This window comes from Cataglyphis hispanica, chromosome 4 (genome assembly GCF_021464435.1).
Source record: "Cataglyphis hispanica isolate Lineage 1 chromosome 4, ULB_Chis1_1.0, whole genome shotgun sequence".
Lineage (NCBI taxonomy): Eukaryota > Metazoa > Arthropoda > Insecta > Hymenoptera > Formicidae > Cataglyphis > Cataglyphis hispanica.
In genome coordinates, this window is record NC_065957.1 from 12,211,250 (window position 1) to 12,230,320 (window position 19,071).

The 19,071-nt window shown below is 31.0% G+C and overlaps 1 protein-coding gene across 3 annotated transcripts; it reads right to left on the reverse strand.

Moving 5' to 3' along the window:
• Nucleotides 1-50: 50 nt before the first annotated feature.
• On the reverse strand, nt 51-18,756 carry LOC126848887 (phosphofurin acidic cluster sorting protein 2). Of its 3 annotated transcripts, none has more exons than XM_050590175.1 (12): nt 18,391-18,756; nt 14,647-14,950; nt 14,263-14,550; nt 14,075-14,174; nt 13,736-13,891; nt 11,600-11,701; nt 9,211-9,479; nt 8,807-9,012; nt 8,232-8,579; nt 7,766-8,160; nt 7,531-7,647; nt 51-7,328 (listed from the first exon to the last, which is right to left on the reverse strand). In XM_050590175.1, the coding sequence occupies exons 1-12, from the start codon at nt 18,492-18,494 to the stop codon at nt 7,195-7,197; spliced, it is 2,523 nt and encodes an 840-aa protein (XP_050446132.1). In that variant the 5' UTR covers nt 18,495-18,756; the 3' UTR covers nt 51-7,194. The 3 variants fall into 3 exon arrangements, with proteins under 3 accessions (XP_050446132.1, XP_050446131.1, XP_050446133.1); XM_050590174.1 differs by having other exon boundaries at nt 11,600-11,704; nt 18,391-18,755; XM_050590176.1 differs by lacking the exon at nt 11,600-11,701 and having other exon boundaries at nt 18,391-18,755.
• Nucleotides 18,757-19,071: the final 315 nt, after the last annotated feature.

The window sequence follows — 19,071 nt, forward strand, 5'->3', positions numbered from 1 at the left end:
GAAGTCTATTTATAATAGGAAATACGCACTACAGGAATATACACACTATCCAATTTTTAAGCTTCTATTTATTATTGCATCATAATCAAAATATTCTGAAGATATGAGGATATATATATAGACCTTCTTTCTTTTTTTAAATACGCTTCAGATATATGCATCCAGACAATACAAGTGATTAAAAGATGTCGAGAAGATTGGGATGTTTTCTATGTAAGCACTTTTAAGGTGTGGCGTCCTTAAACGTTTATATTATTTGGATAGTATAAAAAAAAATAAATATCCGTGCAGGAATTTATACTAATGTAATGCGATATATGTAAAAGTGTAAGAGAATAATGTCTTCCGTTATCACATCACGAGTTCTATAGTTTCCACATCATTTTACGAAAGATGATGAATTATTTAATTCATCGTCTATTTAAGAAGATGAATGAGAGAAGAGCACAGAGTATATAACAACTAATAATAATAATGCTTTAAATCAATGCTCTACATATTCTATTCACTTTTAAAATTGTTTAAAGAATCATGTTGTAATGTAAAGATACACATACAAGAGATTTTTTGTTATGTGCTAATTATAATTTATACGCATATGCGACGTATGTAAAATGCAATATTTATATTATTAGGACGTTAGTTATTGTTACCGTTTGTTATAAATGCTCACGCATATTTATGTTATTTATTAATTGCATTTAATTTTTTTAACCCCGAAGAAACAATGAATTTGTATAACGTGTATAAAATTAAAATTAAATCGCTCGTATATAATGTATTTTGTAAAGTATACATTGCATACTATATGTAATGACATGTATTGGATACAATTGGTGCTATATTCGAATAAGAAAACACGAGCAGTCATACGATTTTTCTGTATCGTGTCTATGAGAAAAAAAGTTTATTTATACATTGCAAAATTAATGTGCAACGATTAAATCTAGAAACTCTACCTTCCTTACAAAATATATCAGTGTACATATATATACATTTCTCTAATATGACACACAATTGTGCTAACTTTACACCAATGTTTTAGAATTATAAATTGTGTATATACCAGCAGAGTACATTTTTACTTCGTTGTTATTATATCATTTCTTTTTATATCTAATATTTTATTTATATACTCCACTTGATATAAGAATCTATTTTTGCCAGTCTGATTAAGTTGTATCGATCCATTTTACACTAAGAAGCATCACATCTCAATCGGAAAAAAATTTATATCAGAAATATTGCTATTATTGATATGCTAAATAGCACTTGAGATTGTATGGAAATCATAATATTAAATAAAATAATACTTCTGACAAAGAGTTTTTATCTATATTTTTAATATATTATAAAATGTGGAATAAAAATATTATTTTTTGAAATCTATTTTTAAATTCTTAAATTGACAGTTCAATATTATGTATATATAATATTTCACGTAACTTTAATATTTGAAAATAATGGAAATTATATTATTGTTTTATTTTACAAAACAATTCCGAGATTGCAACATAATCTTTTCTTTTTAATAGGAAGAGATAAAATTCTCTTTATACAATTTGATTCATCTGATTATTTTGCATGAAAATATCGAGATAAAATTATGGAAAAGTTTTTTAAAGGAAATATTTTTTATTCCACGAATTTAAAATTTATAACTCATCTTTTTTTCTCAAATTTTTTTTTTTGTGCAGAAACTTTACCGAATGCACAAGAAAAAATCTGCAGCAATATATATACAACATAAGTTTAATATTTATCCTGTCGAACAATGTGGGATTTTACAGATAAATAAGGCGGACAAAAAAGCTATGATTTATATAAATTTATTTCAGCCTTTCTCGGAATTTGCGGCTTTTGATCTTGTTCATCAAATGTGTAACTTCGAAAAGCTGCAATGCTAAACGTTTCAACATTTCTCTACATTGAACGATGAATAATTATCTATTTGTCTATTCTCAATTTGCCTCATAATACATTTATATCAAGTTTATAGATATCGCTCTTTCTCTTTCTCTGTCTCTCCTACACATTCACTCTGAACTTGTTAAATCTTACATAAAGTACGCGAATACTTCAAAATGATATAATATAAATATTTCACATGTACACTAATGTAGTGGATAAATTTATTATGAAGTGCTGAGAGACACGCATATTACTCTCATACACATATTCTACGTTTATAAGCTGTATACTACTCTGCAGAGCATATCAGTATAAACATTTGAAAAGCCTTTTCTTAAACAATAAACAGTGTATTTGACTCTTTTGTCAAACATCAAATTATTTCAACATGTTACTTTTTTTGTTTCTTTTCTCTTTTATTTTACACGTATCCATATATTAATACTCGATATTCACACGCAGATAGTTGCGCGGTGCAATGAAATAGATTTTCACGCACGTTTATAATGTTCGCTCTTAGATTTGATGGATCAAACATTATTCGCGTATAGTTCTTGAATAGAACAAGATTTTGTGGATACAAAAATTTAATTGTTTCAATTTTGTTACTATATTTATTTAACGTTAAACTGAGTTTTCTTTCGTTTCACAAATCTCATTGATTCTTCAATTCTTTGCAAGTATCGCGACAATAATTTATGTAAAGTGTATATATATATATATATGATGTCGCGTATAATAAGCACGATAAAGATGTTTAGGATTCTAAAAGACGAACGCCATCTAATAATTTTTCTTTCTTTATTTTTTACTGAAGAATTTTAATATATATTACTTCTTGTAATTATTGTAAGCTTTGAGCCGATCTGTACGTACGCGATAAACTCGATGTATGCAAAGTGACAGTGAGAATTTTTCGCGACGAAACTACGATACAATTACATGCTGATGATCGTACGCAATGAAACTCATTCTCATATTTTGACTAGAATTTGAAATCTAACGCGTACGTATATATATATATATATATATATATATATATATATATATATATATAGTTTCGAACCACATTCTTTAAATATATCTTTGGTATCGCATTTACAAAGTTTGGAAGCGCAAAACGCATGTATAGAGAGTGATCAATTAAGATCGATAATTCCTTTCTCTGTAAATGCTCAACCTGTATGTATTTCGCAAAAGTAAATGAATCAAGAGCAGTCGACGAGAGAATTCTTAATTTTACACTACCAATTTGCAAATTTATTTCCATAATTTAACTTTGCTTGATTCATCTAAACGCTATGTCCCCTAAATACTGGATGCGTTAACGTGCAGCAAATCGATTTGGCATCCTTAGAGAATAAAGTTTTAAAAAAAATTGCATGCAGTGATTAAGTAAAGAACATCATGAAAAGATGCCATAAAACGAAAACGTTATACGAGACATTAAAAAATAACAAATAAATATAAAAAATCTCGAGTCTATCGATATGCAATATTTTGTTTTTGGAAACTGAAGAATATATAAGATTATATATATATATATATATATATATATATATATATATATATATATATATATATAATTGCTGACTTCCTTCCAGTATGCTCGATAAAACAAGTATATTTCCCCTTCGAAGATACATGCAATACGCAATATAACAGTTTTTTTAATAGTTCTCTTTCTTACGAAAGTATAATTCGACAAATCCCATTAATGATGCGTTTTTGTAATCAATTATTGATATGGTTAAGTAAATTTTATTTTCAAAGACTATATTGTTATGGCCACGTGTTATCTCATGCATACATTATTCTATCAATGTTAGAGTTTATTATTTTTATTATTAATCGGTGGTCCTGGAGATGAACGGTATTGTTTTTTTGTCTCATCAGCCAGAAAATATGTTAAATATATGACTATGTCATATCAATCGAAATACGCTAACAGCTAATTGTGCAGACTAGCAAAGGGGAACGCAAACATGGAGACATTTTGCTATGTATATACTTTGGCAAGAGATACGATCATCACATCGGTGCCATTGTTTTAATCGCACATTTACAGGACGTCATTATAAAGAGAGAGTATTTTCTTTTCTCTTTTTTTTATTTATTTATTTTTTTTTTAACATTCGGACACAAATCGAGTAGGTATTTCTGTTCTTTTAATTTGGCATTAGGCAGTCAATGCGACAACTATGTCGCTACGAACAGTATTATCTATTATACTGTTGCTTTTTTTATTAAATCAAAAAAGGAAAGAAGTCAGAAAGTTCGTCACGACTATGTTATTGATAGTAAACTCTCTCTCTCTCAATCCTTTCGGAGAACAACTATGTACAATGCGTTAAGTTTAAGCGCTTTAAAGCGTAATTATTCTTCTGTAATTACTAGAGACATGAAAAACTTGGTTGTCATTAAACGTGTTTTGTGTAAAAAACTTTAAATAAATTATTTCAATTTTTCAACAGTGTAAATAGATACTTTAAAATAAAATATCTCAAATTTTTCAAATCTCAACCAGTTAGAGAAAAATAATTACATATTAATACATTTAAACCACACACAAATACATTGTATAAAGCACAATACTTTACCATTTTATATAATTTCATATCAATTAATAAATATACGTGTATATATATTTGCATACTTGATGCGATAAGATATAGTATTGTATGCCACACAGTTCCACTCATGATGTTTTTCTCAATAGAATTAAAAAAACTCTTTGCTTGCTCTGCAATGATATTTACATTATTTTACTTCAAAATGTTTCATCATCTTTCTGATATGGATCTTACCAGTATAAGAATCACAAATAAACAAATAACATGCAATAAATGGATTTTTGAAGAAACGGAAGAAATTTTCTACTATAAAATAAATATATGTACATATAAAGTATATGTATTAATTCTTATGTAATCTGCTATAGAGAAATCACAATGTCCTCGTCTTTTAAGGAAGCAAAATTTATGAAAAATTGATATACTAATGCGAGTATAATGAGAAAATTAAATTAAATCTTGAACAAAGAAAATTAAAATGTATTCTTAATCAATAAATTTTTTAAACAAAGTATTTTTTTTTCTTGTATTGACAAGAGATATCTTATTAAATAAGATGCAAAAATATTAGGAAAAGTCAAATGCACGCGCGCATATTAAACTAGTAACATAATTGATAATGATCCACTGGCAATGAGCAGAATATTTAAAAGAGAATATTTAAAAATATTGTTTTTTACTTATTTCATTATTATCTTCATAATTTTTGTGTATCCATTAAACTTTCACTCTCATATATCGCGCACATATAAAATGTCATCTAATTTTGTGCGCTAAAAAATTATTTGCCTGTGCAGACCTCTTCAATAACGTTTCTTCTAGAATATCTATACATCTTTCTAACGTTATATATAGCGTGTTTTATACTTTAAATTTCGGATTTCAGTATAATAGATTTCCAAATTTTCTTTTTTAATAAAAAAATTTCAACATTGTTACAAAACAGTTCTTTTCTCCTCTGTTTTTGCATATGTTTTCGCAAAATTGCATTAAACTTATTTTACTGTTCATATTTACTTATGTATTTACTTATGTATATATTATAAACAAAATGCAATCAATTAGCATTAGATAATTATCATTAATTTAAAAAGACCATACTTATACGAGCTCGTGTTTCTTTTCCTGACATCATAATTCAACATAATTGTACTGAAAGAATTGTACTAAAAATTAGAAGAAAATAGAATCAGTTTTAGCGTTCTATGGCTGTAAAATCTCCGGCTGTAGAATTCTGTCATTTTATGAAGACTGAAATCCAGAATTTGTAATAAAACAATGATATATATATGCATGATGTATCTTGTGATTTGTTACAAGTCACTATTTCAATAAAAAATGTTAATCAGAATAAAAGATATATCATTTGTGATACTGTTTCTTCATTTGTGATTGTTTCTTTGAAATAAAACTACAAAATTTACAGGCAACATTAGTTTTTTCACATTATCAAAAGATTCTTAAAGTCAAGAATATTTCAAAATTACTGAAAAGAGATATTTTTCTTTATCTTGACATCAATTATACAAGAGAGAACAGAAAGGGAAAAAAAGAAAAAAAATATATTCATTTGATAAAAGAATTCAAAGTGTTTTCAGAGCTAACTAATCTTTTTTAAAAAACAAAACTATTCTTTTTCTTTTATGCCACCAAACCATTTTTAAACTTTAAATTTTTTCGATATCTTGCAAAATTATCAAAATATTAAATTGTAACAATTGATTATTTGATTATTTTTGATTAATTGATTGCACATCTCATATCCTCGTTGTATATATGCATAACATATAACTCAAATAAAAAAATTAGTAAATCAATTTTGTAATAAAATTGTTCTTTGTTCAAGAACAAACAACAATTTTATATCCGAAAAAAAAACAATGAAATTGCTTTAACACATTATTACTCCCTAATGAAAACTAAAATACCTTTAAATAAGAGAGATTTTGAGATATTATCAATTCATTATTTTTTTAATTTTCACAAACTGACAATAATGAAATAATTCAAGGCACTGACAAAGATTAGTACACATTAATATTAAATAAAAATAAAAATAACAATTTGATTATCTTTAAAATCATATTTTCATTAAATAAAACTTAAATTTGAGATATCTCTCAATCTTTTTACTTACAGATGTCTCAGTATTGAATCGAGTAACGTATTGTCATAAAAATACGTCATTAATCGAAAATTTCAGTATATAATAGCATTCCCATAACCAACAAAATCTCTATATAAATGGACATATTCTTTTAATTGCTTATGATGTATCGACAAACAAATATACATAACTTCTATAATTTATGTTGATGCGATAAAATTATATATTAATTGAATTATTTACACAAAACATGTATATAAATTATATTTTATAAAATAATTTCAAGATGTACATGCATCATATGAACCTTGCGGACACAATGTACGCTTATCACACATAATTATACATTTTGTATAACGTAAGAATGTTCCAGGTATTTAAATATCTTCTATCGCTATTACCAAATAATGGAATAAATGTAATATCTCGAATATATCGGAATTTGCAGTATCCGCTAAAATCTAATTTTTACTAGGCAGTCTTAAGAAGTTGATGGTTATCGGGTTTGCGTATAAAACGAGTCAATTAGTATTATCGTTGATAATACAAAATATGTAAGTAAATTGCTAAAAGCCTTCACATTATAATGACGGAAATCTAGATTTATGTAGCATTTGAAGTCTGTTGTTGCGGATTATATTCCAATAATGTTATTGGAAACGTCTTGATGTGTGTTTGCCATTGCGCTGATAATTGGAAGAATTTTACACCATACCATTCGGTACCATCAATGCTTACTGTAGCAAGAATATTTACCATCATTAAGCAATTAATACAAAATGAAGTCTATTAATTATACTTATAATAATAAAAAAGAAGCAAGGAGACAAAGAACAATTCTTAGATCCAGCTATTCATTATACCATAGCATGTAAGTGCTCAAGAAAATTCTATATAACTTGAGATTATGAAAATTTAATCAATATAAGAATTTTTTACCTCTTAATGGAATGTTGTGTGTTTTCGCAGAACAGATAAGACGTGTCACGCCATCCACCGTTTGACTCTTTGGCTCGTTTTCTTTCTCTTTTTCTTTCTTTTTGCCCAATCTCATTACTGAAACAGAACATTTTTCCAGTAAGTCTCTACTGTTAAATCTTACATATATTCTAACTGTAGCAAGAAAAAATTAATCTTATTCCTTCTGAAGTACATAGATTAACGTAATTCTTACTTTTTTGTTTTTTCTCTTTTGTAGTGTAATTCATACATAAGTGATGTCCCGGAGCTTCGCCCAATGAAGGAAGTCTTTGTACGTGCAACGCTCTGAAAGCCTGACGTAACGTGCTCTTTCCCTTCTCGCCTTGAGTCTGTTTACCCCAATAATCGAGTTGAAGCTCGACTGGTTCCCATCCTTCTCTCGGTTGGCCCACGTTAGGACTGCTGGGTGGTGTTAATTTCCCTGGAGGTGGAACCGGCAAAGTCGGAGGAGGTAAGGAAGGTGGAGAACCGGACATACTAACATTACTCTCCTCCAGATCGACCGATGCGGAAGAACTGCTGTCCGGACAACCCACGCGAACGTCATTTATAAAGGGAATGAAGATTTGACTGCTATCATCCGTTTCCCTGCAAATCAATTCATTTTTTTCAATGCATTGTCTAATATTAATTTTAAAAGCAATTTTTGTATCAATTACCTGTATGTTACCATAGCTTCTGCTATAGGTAATAATAAAACTGTATTCGCTGTGGCCAGATATTCCGATACTCGCGCTGCGCCTTCAATTGAGCCGCCACCTTCCCTTTCCAAAAGCTCTTTCCACTCGTCTCCGAAGAGCATCGAATACTTGGAATCGATAGAGCTGAGATATCTTGTTAATGTATTCGAACCGAGCGGCACTACTAAAAATTTCATGTAATTCTGCCAATCCGGCGATCTAAAGCTCAGCAAGTCGACATAGTGACGAAGAACTGCGTTTATGAAACTGTCTCCCCCGGCGATGACTACCTTGATGGGCGCGGGTGGTTTCGCAGAACTGTTGCAGCTGAATATATAAAGATACAAATTTAAAGAATTTTTTTTTAACATTATTTTTTAGTAAGGTGAATACTCTATATGTATGTATATATGTATATTTGATGTATAAACATTTTTTATAAATTTTATGTTATCAATTATGAATTGTGATGCACACAAAAAGAATTCATTTTAATATATAGTACGAGAAAAAGATTCATCTTTTATAATTACATATTCATATTTTAGAATTACAATTTTTGGATTCGCGTGACCAAACACGTGAATGTTGCGCGAATGTCAGCTGGAGAGACGGTCGTCAGGACTTTGTGGTTTCTCTCTTGTAGTCTCGCGGCAAGGACCGCACCACCTGGATCTGCTATCGATATGAGCGACACAGCTTCCGGTAAACTATCATCTGGTAATATACGACTTAGTTGCTCGACTAAAGCTTTTCTCGGCTGAAACATAATTTTAAAATATCAGATTTTAGATCTTTCAATCAACAATCACACAACGTATAAATATCTATATACAGTACGGCGCACATTCAGCGATTAATAGACTTAAAAAGGAGGAAGTGAATGCGAGAAATTAACGATGTCGAATGAATGCTTCTGATGTGTCATACAATAAGACAATACACAAAAAGTTATTACCTCTGTGTTATTTAAATCGGCCGAGGGTTTCAGATCAACGCTCAGACTGTGCTTCTTGGATTTATTACTACCCGGCGTTCCTCTGTCGCGCGCGAAGAGTCTGTTTTTTCTCTCGGAACTTTCGCTCTTGTTAGGCTGCTCGGATTTTGGCGGCGAACCCGCTATGTAATTCGGCGGATCGTTTGCTTCGTGATCCGTCCAGTTCTCAGGATGAGAATCGCTGTCGGCTCTTCGAGAACTGTCATCGCTCTGTCTATCCACTCCACGCTCTGTAAGAAAATTTCGTTACTCTCTATCAGAATATTATGTAACATGATTTTCAAATATAAAGAGCACGTCTTAAAATCACCGATACATTTAGAAGCCTATTCCTCAACTATTGGAAACGAGTTTGTAATTCTAATGTTAAACACATTAGCCACACAAGTTTAAAATAAAAATTAGACAATATCTCGAATTGTATAATCAAAGAATAAGAATCAAAGAATTTTTTATTTGTAAAATTTCCTCAAAATTCTCAATTGTCACAATCGCTTAATTTTTGTTTAATTTCATTTAACATTATTGATATCTGAACATTGAGAGCGTCGTTCTTTTATGATTAAAACCGAAATATCAGTGATTTTGGAAGACTCTGCATAAATATTCAAGTGAGATAAGAAAGTGTAAAGTGAAGAAAAGCACGACTAATGTGCTAAAATAGTAAACTGCTCGAAAAGTGCACTAGGCGCCTTCGTACCTGAAATTAAACACTTTCAGATTGAATACGTTATAAATAGATATTTGTGAATTATATGATCTGACTTTGTTAATTAAAATATCAAAAAAAATATATATATATTTTCCTCTCAATTATTTTTTTGAAAAATTATATCTTATTTTTTTCACACACGCTACGTATATTAACATATTTACGTTTAACTTTCCACACGCGTATCAGAGAGACAATTTGAATTCTAGATTCAACACAAGAGGTGTCTAACTTTAGATGCGAAGGTATACACGTGGCGTCTGTTATTACGTTTGAATATTCACGATTAGAGTATAGAGTATAATATAGAACTCTACTCGCGATAAATGACAATGGTTTTGCACACGCGTGTCAAATTTAAATCAACGCTAAACTTCTCAAGATCGCGCATATGTGATATTTGCTACAGGATATTATGGCAAATGACATGTGACATGATTTGCAATTCGCAGCATTATTAGAAAAAGCAGAGTATACATGACTAAGATTGACAGAGTAAAGGATACGTACGTATACGAGTAGATAGAGAGATACACAGGCCGGAGATCACAGATCGAAGTCTAATAAGATTACATACAAAGAGCCGCAAAAAAGACACACAGCAGGATATGTGGAGGGGAACGCACACAGGCTCTCGCATTACATTATGGATACACACATTACATGGCGCATCTTTTAAAGCCAAAGTGTATTCGGAAAAATTCATATAATAGGAATAACTGCAAGAAAATTAAATGCCAACACAAATATTTATTTACACTGAAAATAATTTAACAATACATCAGTATGCGTTCGTAGCCTTTCGGCGAAAGAATATTTTTTTTATTTCTTTTTTTCAGAGAGAAGAAAGTAAGAATAATAGAAGATACAAAATCGAGAAGACATGCTAAATGTATAGGTACACGTATAAGAGAGTCATAGAAATTGATAAAGTGCTTGATCGAATTTTTTTTTAGATACGTGAGAAACGTGCCACTTCGATTATTCTTGCTACATTAAATTTGGCTACATTAAAAAATCATGTTGCATTATTAAAGGAAAATTTAATGTTATATATATATATATATATATATATATATATATATATATGTATATATATGTATATATGTATATGTATATATGTATATATGTATATATGTATAAATTAACTACATTGCTCGCGTAAATGTAAATCGCGAAGCCACTTAATTACCAAATGTGATTGAAACACCAAGCTTCTGTCGATTAGCAAGGTCATTCATGCGCTGGAGTTTCTTCTCCAATCTACAAAATTGTCGTTGCTGAATTGCTTTCTCTCAATTTTTCTTTGATATTTTATTATAAATATAAAATGTGAATAATATATGTATGTATATTATTATTTTTTTTTTTAAGAAATATCTTTTTCGACTCAGACGTATCTCGTACCAATTCGTAACGTGGAGAAGGAAGGATTAAAATATAACGACTATAAATCTCTCACTCAAAGAAACATTGGCGGATTATTACATTATCTTCAATGATATATATCTTACGTTGCATGCTTTATTCACAAACGCAAGATACGTGCTGTTTGGTAAAAAGCAGAGTCCTTAGAACGTTCCAACTATTTTTCGTCCTCATAGGGTTTCAGGGAATTAATCGACATTACATACATACCTGGAGTTGTGTGTCCGATACGTTGTTTCTCTTTAGTCGGCTGACCCGCTGGTTGCTGACACGTGGTAGTCGCCGAAATAATTCCAGTGCCCTCGCTGGTTACTACTATCGAATCGTAACATGCAACAGTGCAAAGCCAACCCACCAGACTTTCACTTAATTCACAAGATCTGTATTTGAGTAAGCTATGTAGTTCTTTTAAGGATCTAATTCTTAGACAAATCGACGATTTTAGGGTCTTTAATTGTTCGTTCCAGCTGTATTGAAATATGTGACGTCTCAAAAACTCATATTCGAATCTCCTTCGTGCATTATATATCTAAATAAATTGATTTCTTCGCATGCCACGGCTTGTATTTGATAGTATAACTTGTTAAAAATTTTCTTTTTGGTTACTCTTTATTAATAAATCTAAGTACATTTTTTTAATGTATGCATTGTTTCCAGCAAAAGTAAATTTTATTTTTATAATTAATTCGAATTGATCTTTCAAGATTTATATATTTATTAAGTCACAAATCGAAAAAAATGTTTTTAGCATATTTAATAAATTTGTTTTATCTAAAATAAAATATAGCAAAATATGTCAAAAGAAACAAATTTGTTTTAGTATACATTGCAAGAAAAAATTTATTCAGATTTTTCGTTTTTCACGTCATAATCCAATGGCTGTAATCTAAAGTCTCTAAATCTCGATTAAGCAATTGTGTTTATCCATCTAGCTTTCCTATCTTTCCTAAAATATCTTTAACAATAAAAATTCAACAAAATATTATCTATATATAAAATTATATACTTTCAAAAAATTTAAATAAAAAGTTTGTTTTCTTTTTTTATTCAAAAGAAATGTACGATCACATCATCAATAAAGAGAAAAAAAATTAAAAAATCCTATTATTTTTTCTTCATAGAAATTACATACTGATTCTATCTGTCATATAAAGGATCTTATTGAGCAGTAAGAAATATGATAAAAAAATTTGTATTTCTATGCTTAAGTCTGTAAAAAAACGGCTTTATGTAATACGTTTTATGCCAATACAAACCAACATTATACATATGCAAACATTTAATTGTTAGTTTTTTTCCAGACTCTAACATTTGCTTTTTGAATAATTCGTTAATAAAAATTAGACGAACTTGTAAAAGGTATTTAGATTGTAACAATCACATCATGCTGCCTCGCTAAGACATCAACAGCCTAGTCGAGTCGTGAATAAGAAACGCATCTTTGGCAGTTACAAATCATTCATTTTTATGGAATTATGTATTAAAATCCCCTTCAGGCATAATATATTGTATATATGATTACACACATGTGTGCAATTTTTATCAAAGTTATAGAATTTAGATTATCAAAGTTATAGAATTAAGATTATATTATCAAAGTTATGGAATATAGATTACTTTTCTCAAAATATTTCAAATCTATAAATTAAGAATGTGGGAGAGCTAATCTCAAACAATTTTCATTTTTATCTCGATATTTATATGCAAAAGATAAGTATATATATTATTATATTTTTTACAACAAATATAAATATAAATATAATATTAATGCTCTTTTCTTTAAAATGTATCATAAAGAAAAGACATACAATTTAAAATATTTTTAGAAATCTTTTTAAACAAAAAAAAATATTTCTTATTTTACAAACATTATCAAATATAATAATAAATATAAATAAAATATAATAAATTTTTCCGTATTGATTTTCTTTATAATGCGCAACATATTAAAAAATGTCATCTTTGGAGAAAAAATTTATGGGAAACTGAAATAACTTCAAATAGAAATATATTTTCGTTTAAATTCCAATAAAATGACGTTCAACTGCAAAAGATGAGAATTTAATGTGTGTAATTGATAGTCTAGAGCGAAAGCGAGTCGAATACGACGTGTTTTATCTGCACTGTATTTTTCAATCCTTACCGTATAACGTTATATATGACTTAATAATATAACATTTGTTTAAACAGCACCAACTTTTAATACGCTGCATTATGCTTCTGTATTAAATCGCAACATTGGTAAGAAATTAATTTCAAGAATGAATCAATAAAATACCTTTGCCATGTGTCACACATTTGTCACACATTACGATACGCAAATAATCGTTACGCGCAATAACTTACCAGAATGAGGCGGCGCGAGAAGGGATCGACTGGAACTGAAAAACGGTCTTAGCGAGGGCTTTGGTGTACTACTAACAGACATGGTATCCAATTCCGGTCCACTATCCGATAAGTCCTCTAGTTCGTCGAACAATTCTTCTATCTCCATATCACCGCCTTTAACAAAGCATTGAATCATGCAAATAGATGATTTATTTATTTCAGGCTTAATTTTTATTTAACATTTAAAAAAAAATGTTTAGTCCATTGTACACTCGAATATATAAAAGCTTTAAAAATTTTGGATTTCTTATATCATTTTTTTGTTTCATATAATATATGTATATTACACGCACACACCTGAAAGTTTTTGACCGATTTCTTCTTGATCATGCTCCAATTCCTCGGATACCCTAAATCGCTTCAGCAGAGCAATAAATTTTTGCTTCAAATTTCTTTGCTAAAAAACACGATAACATTATTATAATCCCAGTGTAATCGTAATAATGGGCGAGGAAACTTAAATCTATAATACTGTACCCACGCACCCTGGCATTCGTTGGGATTTTTCCGCGATTCTTTCGCCTATGTACTTCCAACGTAGGCTCGCTGTCGCTGCCCTCCGCCTCGCCTTCCGAACTAAATTCCTCCTCTTCATCACTAAATTCCGGGCAGAGTCTTTCGTTGGGATCGTTCATCAGTCTCTTATCATGGTCGACCGGCTGAGAGCTAAGAGCGACAACGCTCACGCGTGCCAATGCGACCGAATGTCCGCCGTATTTCTCCGCCTTGTCCGATACGAGTTCCAGCTCGAGATCCATTTGCTTCTGCAGCACCTGTAATCAAAATATATTGGAGATATATATATATATATATATATATATATATATATATATATATATCGGTCAAATAAATTAAAATTTCTGACTTACTTGCGCCATATTAATGATCCCTTCTGCGAGGGTCTTGTATCCGAGCATCGTGCGATTCTTGTATCGTTTTCGCCTCTGCAATAATATCAGGAGTTTGTTACCGTCCCTCTTGAGAAAATGGGGATATTGAAGCGCAAACTGCAGTTCCAATTCCGTATCGAGTATTCCTCCGGTTGGTATAGCCATCTCGTTGGAACGCAGGGTCCTCTTGGAGCTTTGCATCTTGACTGCGATGCTGATGGACGCCAAATCCGAGCCGAGGGGTCGAAGTATAACTAAACGCGTTAACGTCAAGGAACACAGCCTGAAAAAAATCAATCTCAAGTTACGGTATAAAGTAGAATAATATTGTATTTTAAAGTTCAAAGTTGGTTCACAAAAAAGATCACCTTGGAAGAATGAGAGATTGGAACGAGAGTATAATCAGTAGCGCGTGAAAATAGCTTGGAAAACAGGCCCATTCAACAGAAAGACCCTGTTTGACCATGTTTTAACTTTAGCGTTAAGCGTTAAGCGTCGATAGTTTCAACATTTCAACGTAGAATATTGATCGGATAGTTCGCAGTTAAAACAAAATTACAAGAGTATATGAATTAATAATATCGATCGATATAATTCCTTCCTCGAAGCTCGATGGGGCGAGTAGACGAGACTAGCGTGACAATTGAAGTATCTACGTTCTACGAGATATGAGATATGAGTCGAGGGGCCAGCAAAGGCCGATTGTGTGCTGATTATTGATGTACGTACGCGCGGACGTGCATCAGATTGGATTGCGCACAATCATATATAAAGACTTCACAAAAAAAAAATAAATAAAATAAAATAAAATAAAGACGAGGAGGCGGACAAATATTGCGAATTATCGTTTCTCGTTGAGCCATAATATCGGATTAAAACGAGCAAAGCACGACTGCTGATCCCGTCAAATGCGATTATCAAAAGATCACGCAAGATTTCTGTATAGAAACATTAACACGCGACTAAAATCGACCCTCAAATTTATACCAAAAAGAAATTCTCCACACTCCTCTTGCTTGCTCGACAATGCGCATCGCTGTTACTCGGACTGTTGTCAATACTTCCGAAAATTTCGCAATAAACAATTAAAAACTTTGATATAGAAAACGAGCTAAATATACTAGACGATGTTCTTCGACAAAAAAAAATATGAAAACTAATAACTGATAGACGTTTCAAAATTCTGACAATTTCTGAAATTTTATATTGAAAAATATAAAGCAAAATATATACGTGCAAAGTTTTTTGGTAATAATACAACTCCTTCGTAAAGAAAACCTTTTCTTTCTTTACGGCCAATCGGTCTTTACTCTCTTTCTAGACACTCTTTGTATATAATTCATTTCTCGATGATAGAATCTATATCACGTGGAGACACCGTCGACAAAATCCTTATTGAGGGAAGCGTAGAGAGAAGGGTGGTTATCGTTATTTATGAAAAAGCTTTGCCCGTGGTTGAAAAGGGGAAGGCGAATACTAAATATAGCTACAGAGAGGGTAGAACTACAGGTGGTACGTTGTCATTTATTTTACATGTGTATGCACGATGACGAGGCTCGAGGCTCGAGGCCAATTTGCACGATTTAATCTGACATTAGCGGATTCGTGATAAACTTAAACTACATTCGGTTAAATGTTTTATAAAATGTTCAAATAATCCCAATTATACGAATATTTGAATTTCAAAAACAAAATTCGTATATTACGATATAGTATCTATATATATTACTATTTAAGAATAATAAAGAAAGAGAGAGAGAGAGAGAGAATATTTTAATTTCTTCTGGTTGTGATTGAAAATAGGCAAATAGACATAATGATTAAAATTAAATATACAGAGTAGATTTGTGAAAATCTATGTGTAATATATCAAGTCCTCTTTTGATTATAAAAATATCGTTGCTAATCTCACAATCTATATTTACAGCTATATTTACAGAAAATTTTGCCCGCAACATATTTCTAAAGTATTTCAAAAAATCTATTTTTAATAACTTTTTATAAATAAACTGCATTATAGCGCCAATCGTAGCAACATTAATTATGTAGCATTACGCCTATTTTGCGTATGAATTTATATCGAACTAACCATTATCTTTTGCCAAATACGCATTGCCAAACTATTAGTTTGGCAGCGCAATCGAGAGTCAAAAATACAATAATTGTATTTCATGCCAATGCGATTTTTGAAGTCGTAAAAATATACACATATACGCTGTATTTTTTTCATAATATAATTTTACAATCGAGCCTAAATCGACTAACAGTCGACTAACAAAGGTATTTAATAAGGACGTCTGTAATTTTGAGACGCATTGCGTAAATATTTGAAAAAAATTGATCGTAGATGAGTTTCTGAAACGTGTACTAGATAAATATTCGCATAATTTATGTTCATCTCTAATTTTGTGCAGCAAATTTAAAAACGATCTATATATATTTTCGTAGCTTAACATTTTTCTTATCGTTAGGAGATATTTCAAGGAACAGTAACTGAATCGTATGATAGATAAGATGATTGATATATGTCCGCGGTTGTTTCGAACGCTAGGAAAACGCTATCCTATCGTTAAAATACTTTACTCGATAAATAAACGTAGCTGTTTTTTTTTTCTTTCATTTCGATATTTTTCGAGTAAATATGAATATTTAAAAAAAATTATAATTTCATTACAACTAAAAAATTTAAATTTTGAACAAAAAATAATAATGAATGATCTGAATAGAAAATACATCTAGTTTTAAATATGTTGGAAATACTTATCACATTAATCTATCAAAAGTTATAAATGTATAATATAAAAAAAACTTTAGTTTAATCATTTAATTTGTTTTATTTTCTGCTTATTAGTATTGTAATTTTTGAAATATATATATATATATATTTCAAAAATTATATATATATATATATATATATGATTACTTGTAAAAAAATTTAAACATTTCAAGTTTGGAAATTTGATACAGAAAACAAGACATTTTATTTATTAAATTATATTACATATCTATTTATTTTTGTTATTTAGGTAAAATTAACATCTCAATAAAATACATTGACTGTATTAATATAAATTTAAAAAATATTAATTCTTTTTTTCCATTTGACTTGAAAACTCCCAAGAAGAAACTTATTCAGAGTAATTAGGACATTGTGATTATTAATGCGTCAATGTTTGCTGACGCATTTTAATCAGCTATCGATATTTACAAGTGCATAACAAGAAATAGTTTGTCTCGTATTAACTTTTCATATCGACACTTGTCAAAGTGTCATTCGTCGATTTATCGAAAGAGTAACAATAAATACTGCCTATCTGAGTTTCCCCTTTAAGAATATCGCAAAAAACGAAGGTGAATAATGTCGATGTTCGCGGGCTTTTCTCTTTCGCCGTTCAGATCTGTCAACTTTCGTTCTTCCGTTAACAGATTGCAGTCATCTCGACTTCTCGACGCGACGCACCGATCGCAATTGGGATCGTGAAAAGAAACGCAACTTGTTTACCTGCTAACAAGCAAATCGCGAATTTGGAAAATGTGACAAAAATCCGTATCCACCAAAAGAGAAGAAAAAGAGAGGCGTATAGTATAGATAGCCAGTCACTCCGAATGTCAAAGAGAAGCGTCGTAAGCGTCGAAGAGCAAAGCTCGATCGCGACGTATAAACGCATAATATATAATAAGCCGGTATAATAAACAATAGGTTGCGACATACAAATTCATTACCTAGGTATGCAATTCGGAGGAGTACGATCCACCTCCCAGGTAGCGAACAGCTTCATGGGAACGGGCCGGGTGGCCGGAGCAGTTACCTTTGTCCGTTCCGCCATTTTCGGCCTAAGCGGCCCACGCGCAACGCCAAACTATCCTAACGTTTTACCGCGTCCCGCGGTTCGTACACGACTATCTCATCAATGACCGTGAAGCGCGGTTAGGAGCTGGGAGGCTGGGAGGCTGGGTGGCTGGGAGGCTGGGACACACACGACACACGGAATGGATTGGCGATCGGCGACGGAGATCCCGGATTCTAGATCGCCCGACGGGCGCCGTCACGCCCGCTTATGTTCGCGCTTGTGCTTGTGCGCGGCCGCGAGCCGTGGCCTGCGGCACGGATCAACCGAAGCCGAAGGGAAGAATAGAGGATTTGCGTCATGAACGCGTTGCGACATCTCTTGTCAATTCCATGCGAAATAATTAAGAATTGCAATTAATGTTACCGACACTGCACTATGTATTGTGCCGTCACATCACTCACCGAGCAGAGAGAATCAAGAGAGAGTTGAACGGATAATGTTCTCTACCCTGATTGGATGGATTCATCCGATCCGGATCAATTAATCACTATATTTTACTATGAATTCAAGACTTTTATTGGCAGAGACAATGCAATGACGTTATTAATCGCTC

Coding starts and splice junctions, on each gene's coding strand:
- LOC126848887 (XM_050590174.1), bottom strand. CDS start 18,494: ATGGCGGAACGGACAAAGGTAACTGCTCCGGCCACCCGGCCCGTTCCC. Junction 8,580..8,806: donor GTCACGCGAATCCAAAAATT/GTAATTCTAAAA, acceptor TTATATATTCAG/CTGCAACAGTTCTGCGAAAC. Junction 7,648..7,765: donor AAAAGAGAAAAAACAAAAAA/GTAAGAATTACG, acceptor GTTCTGTTTCAG/TAATGAGATTGGGCAAAAAG.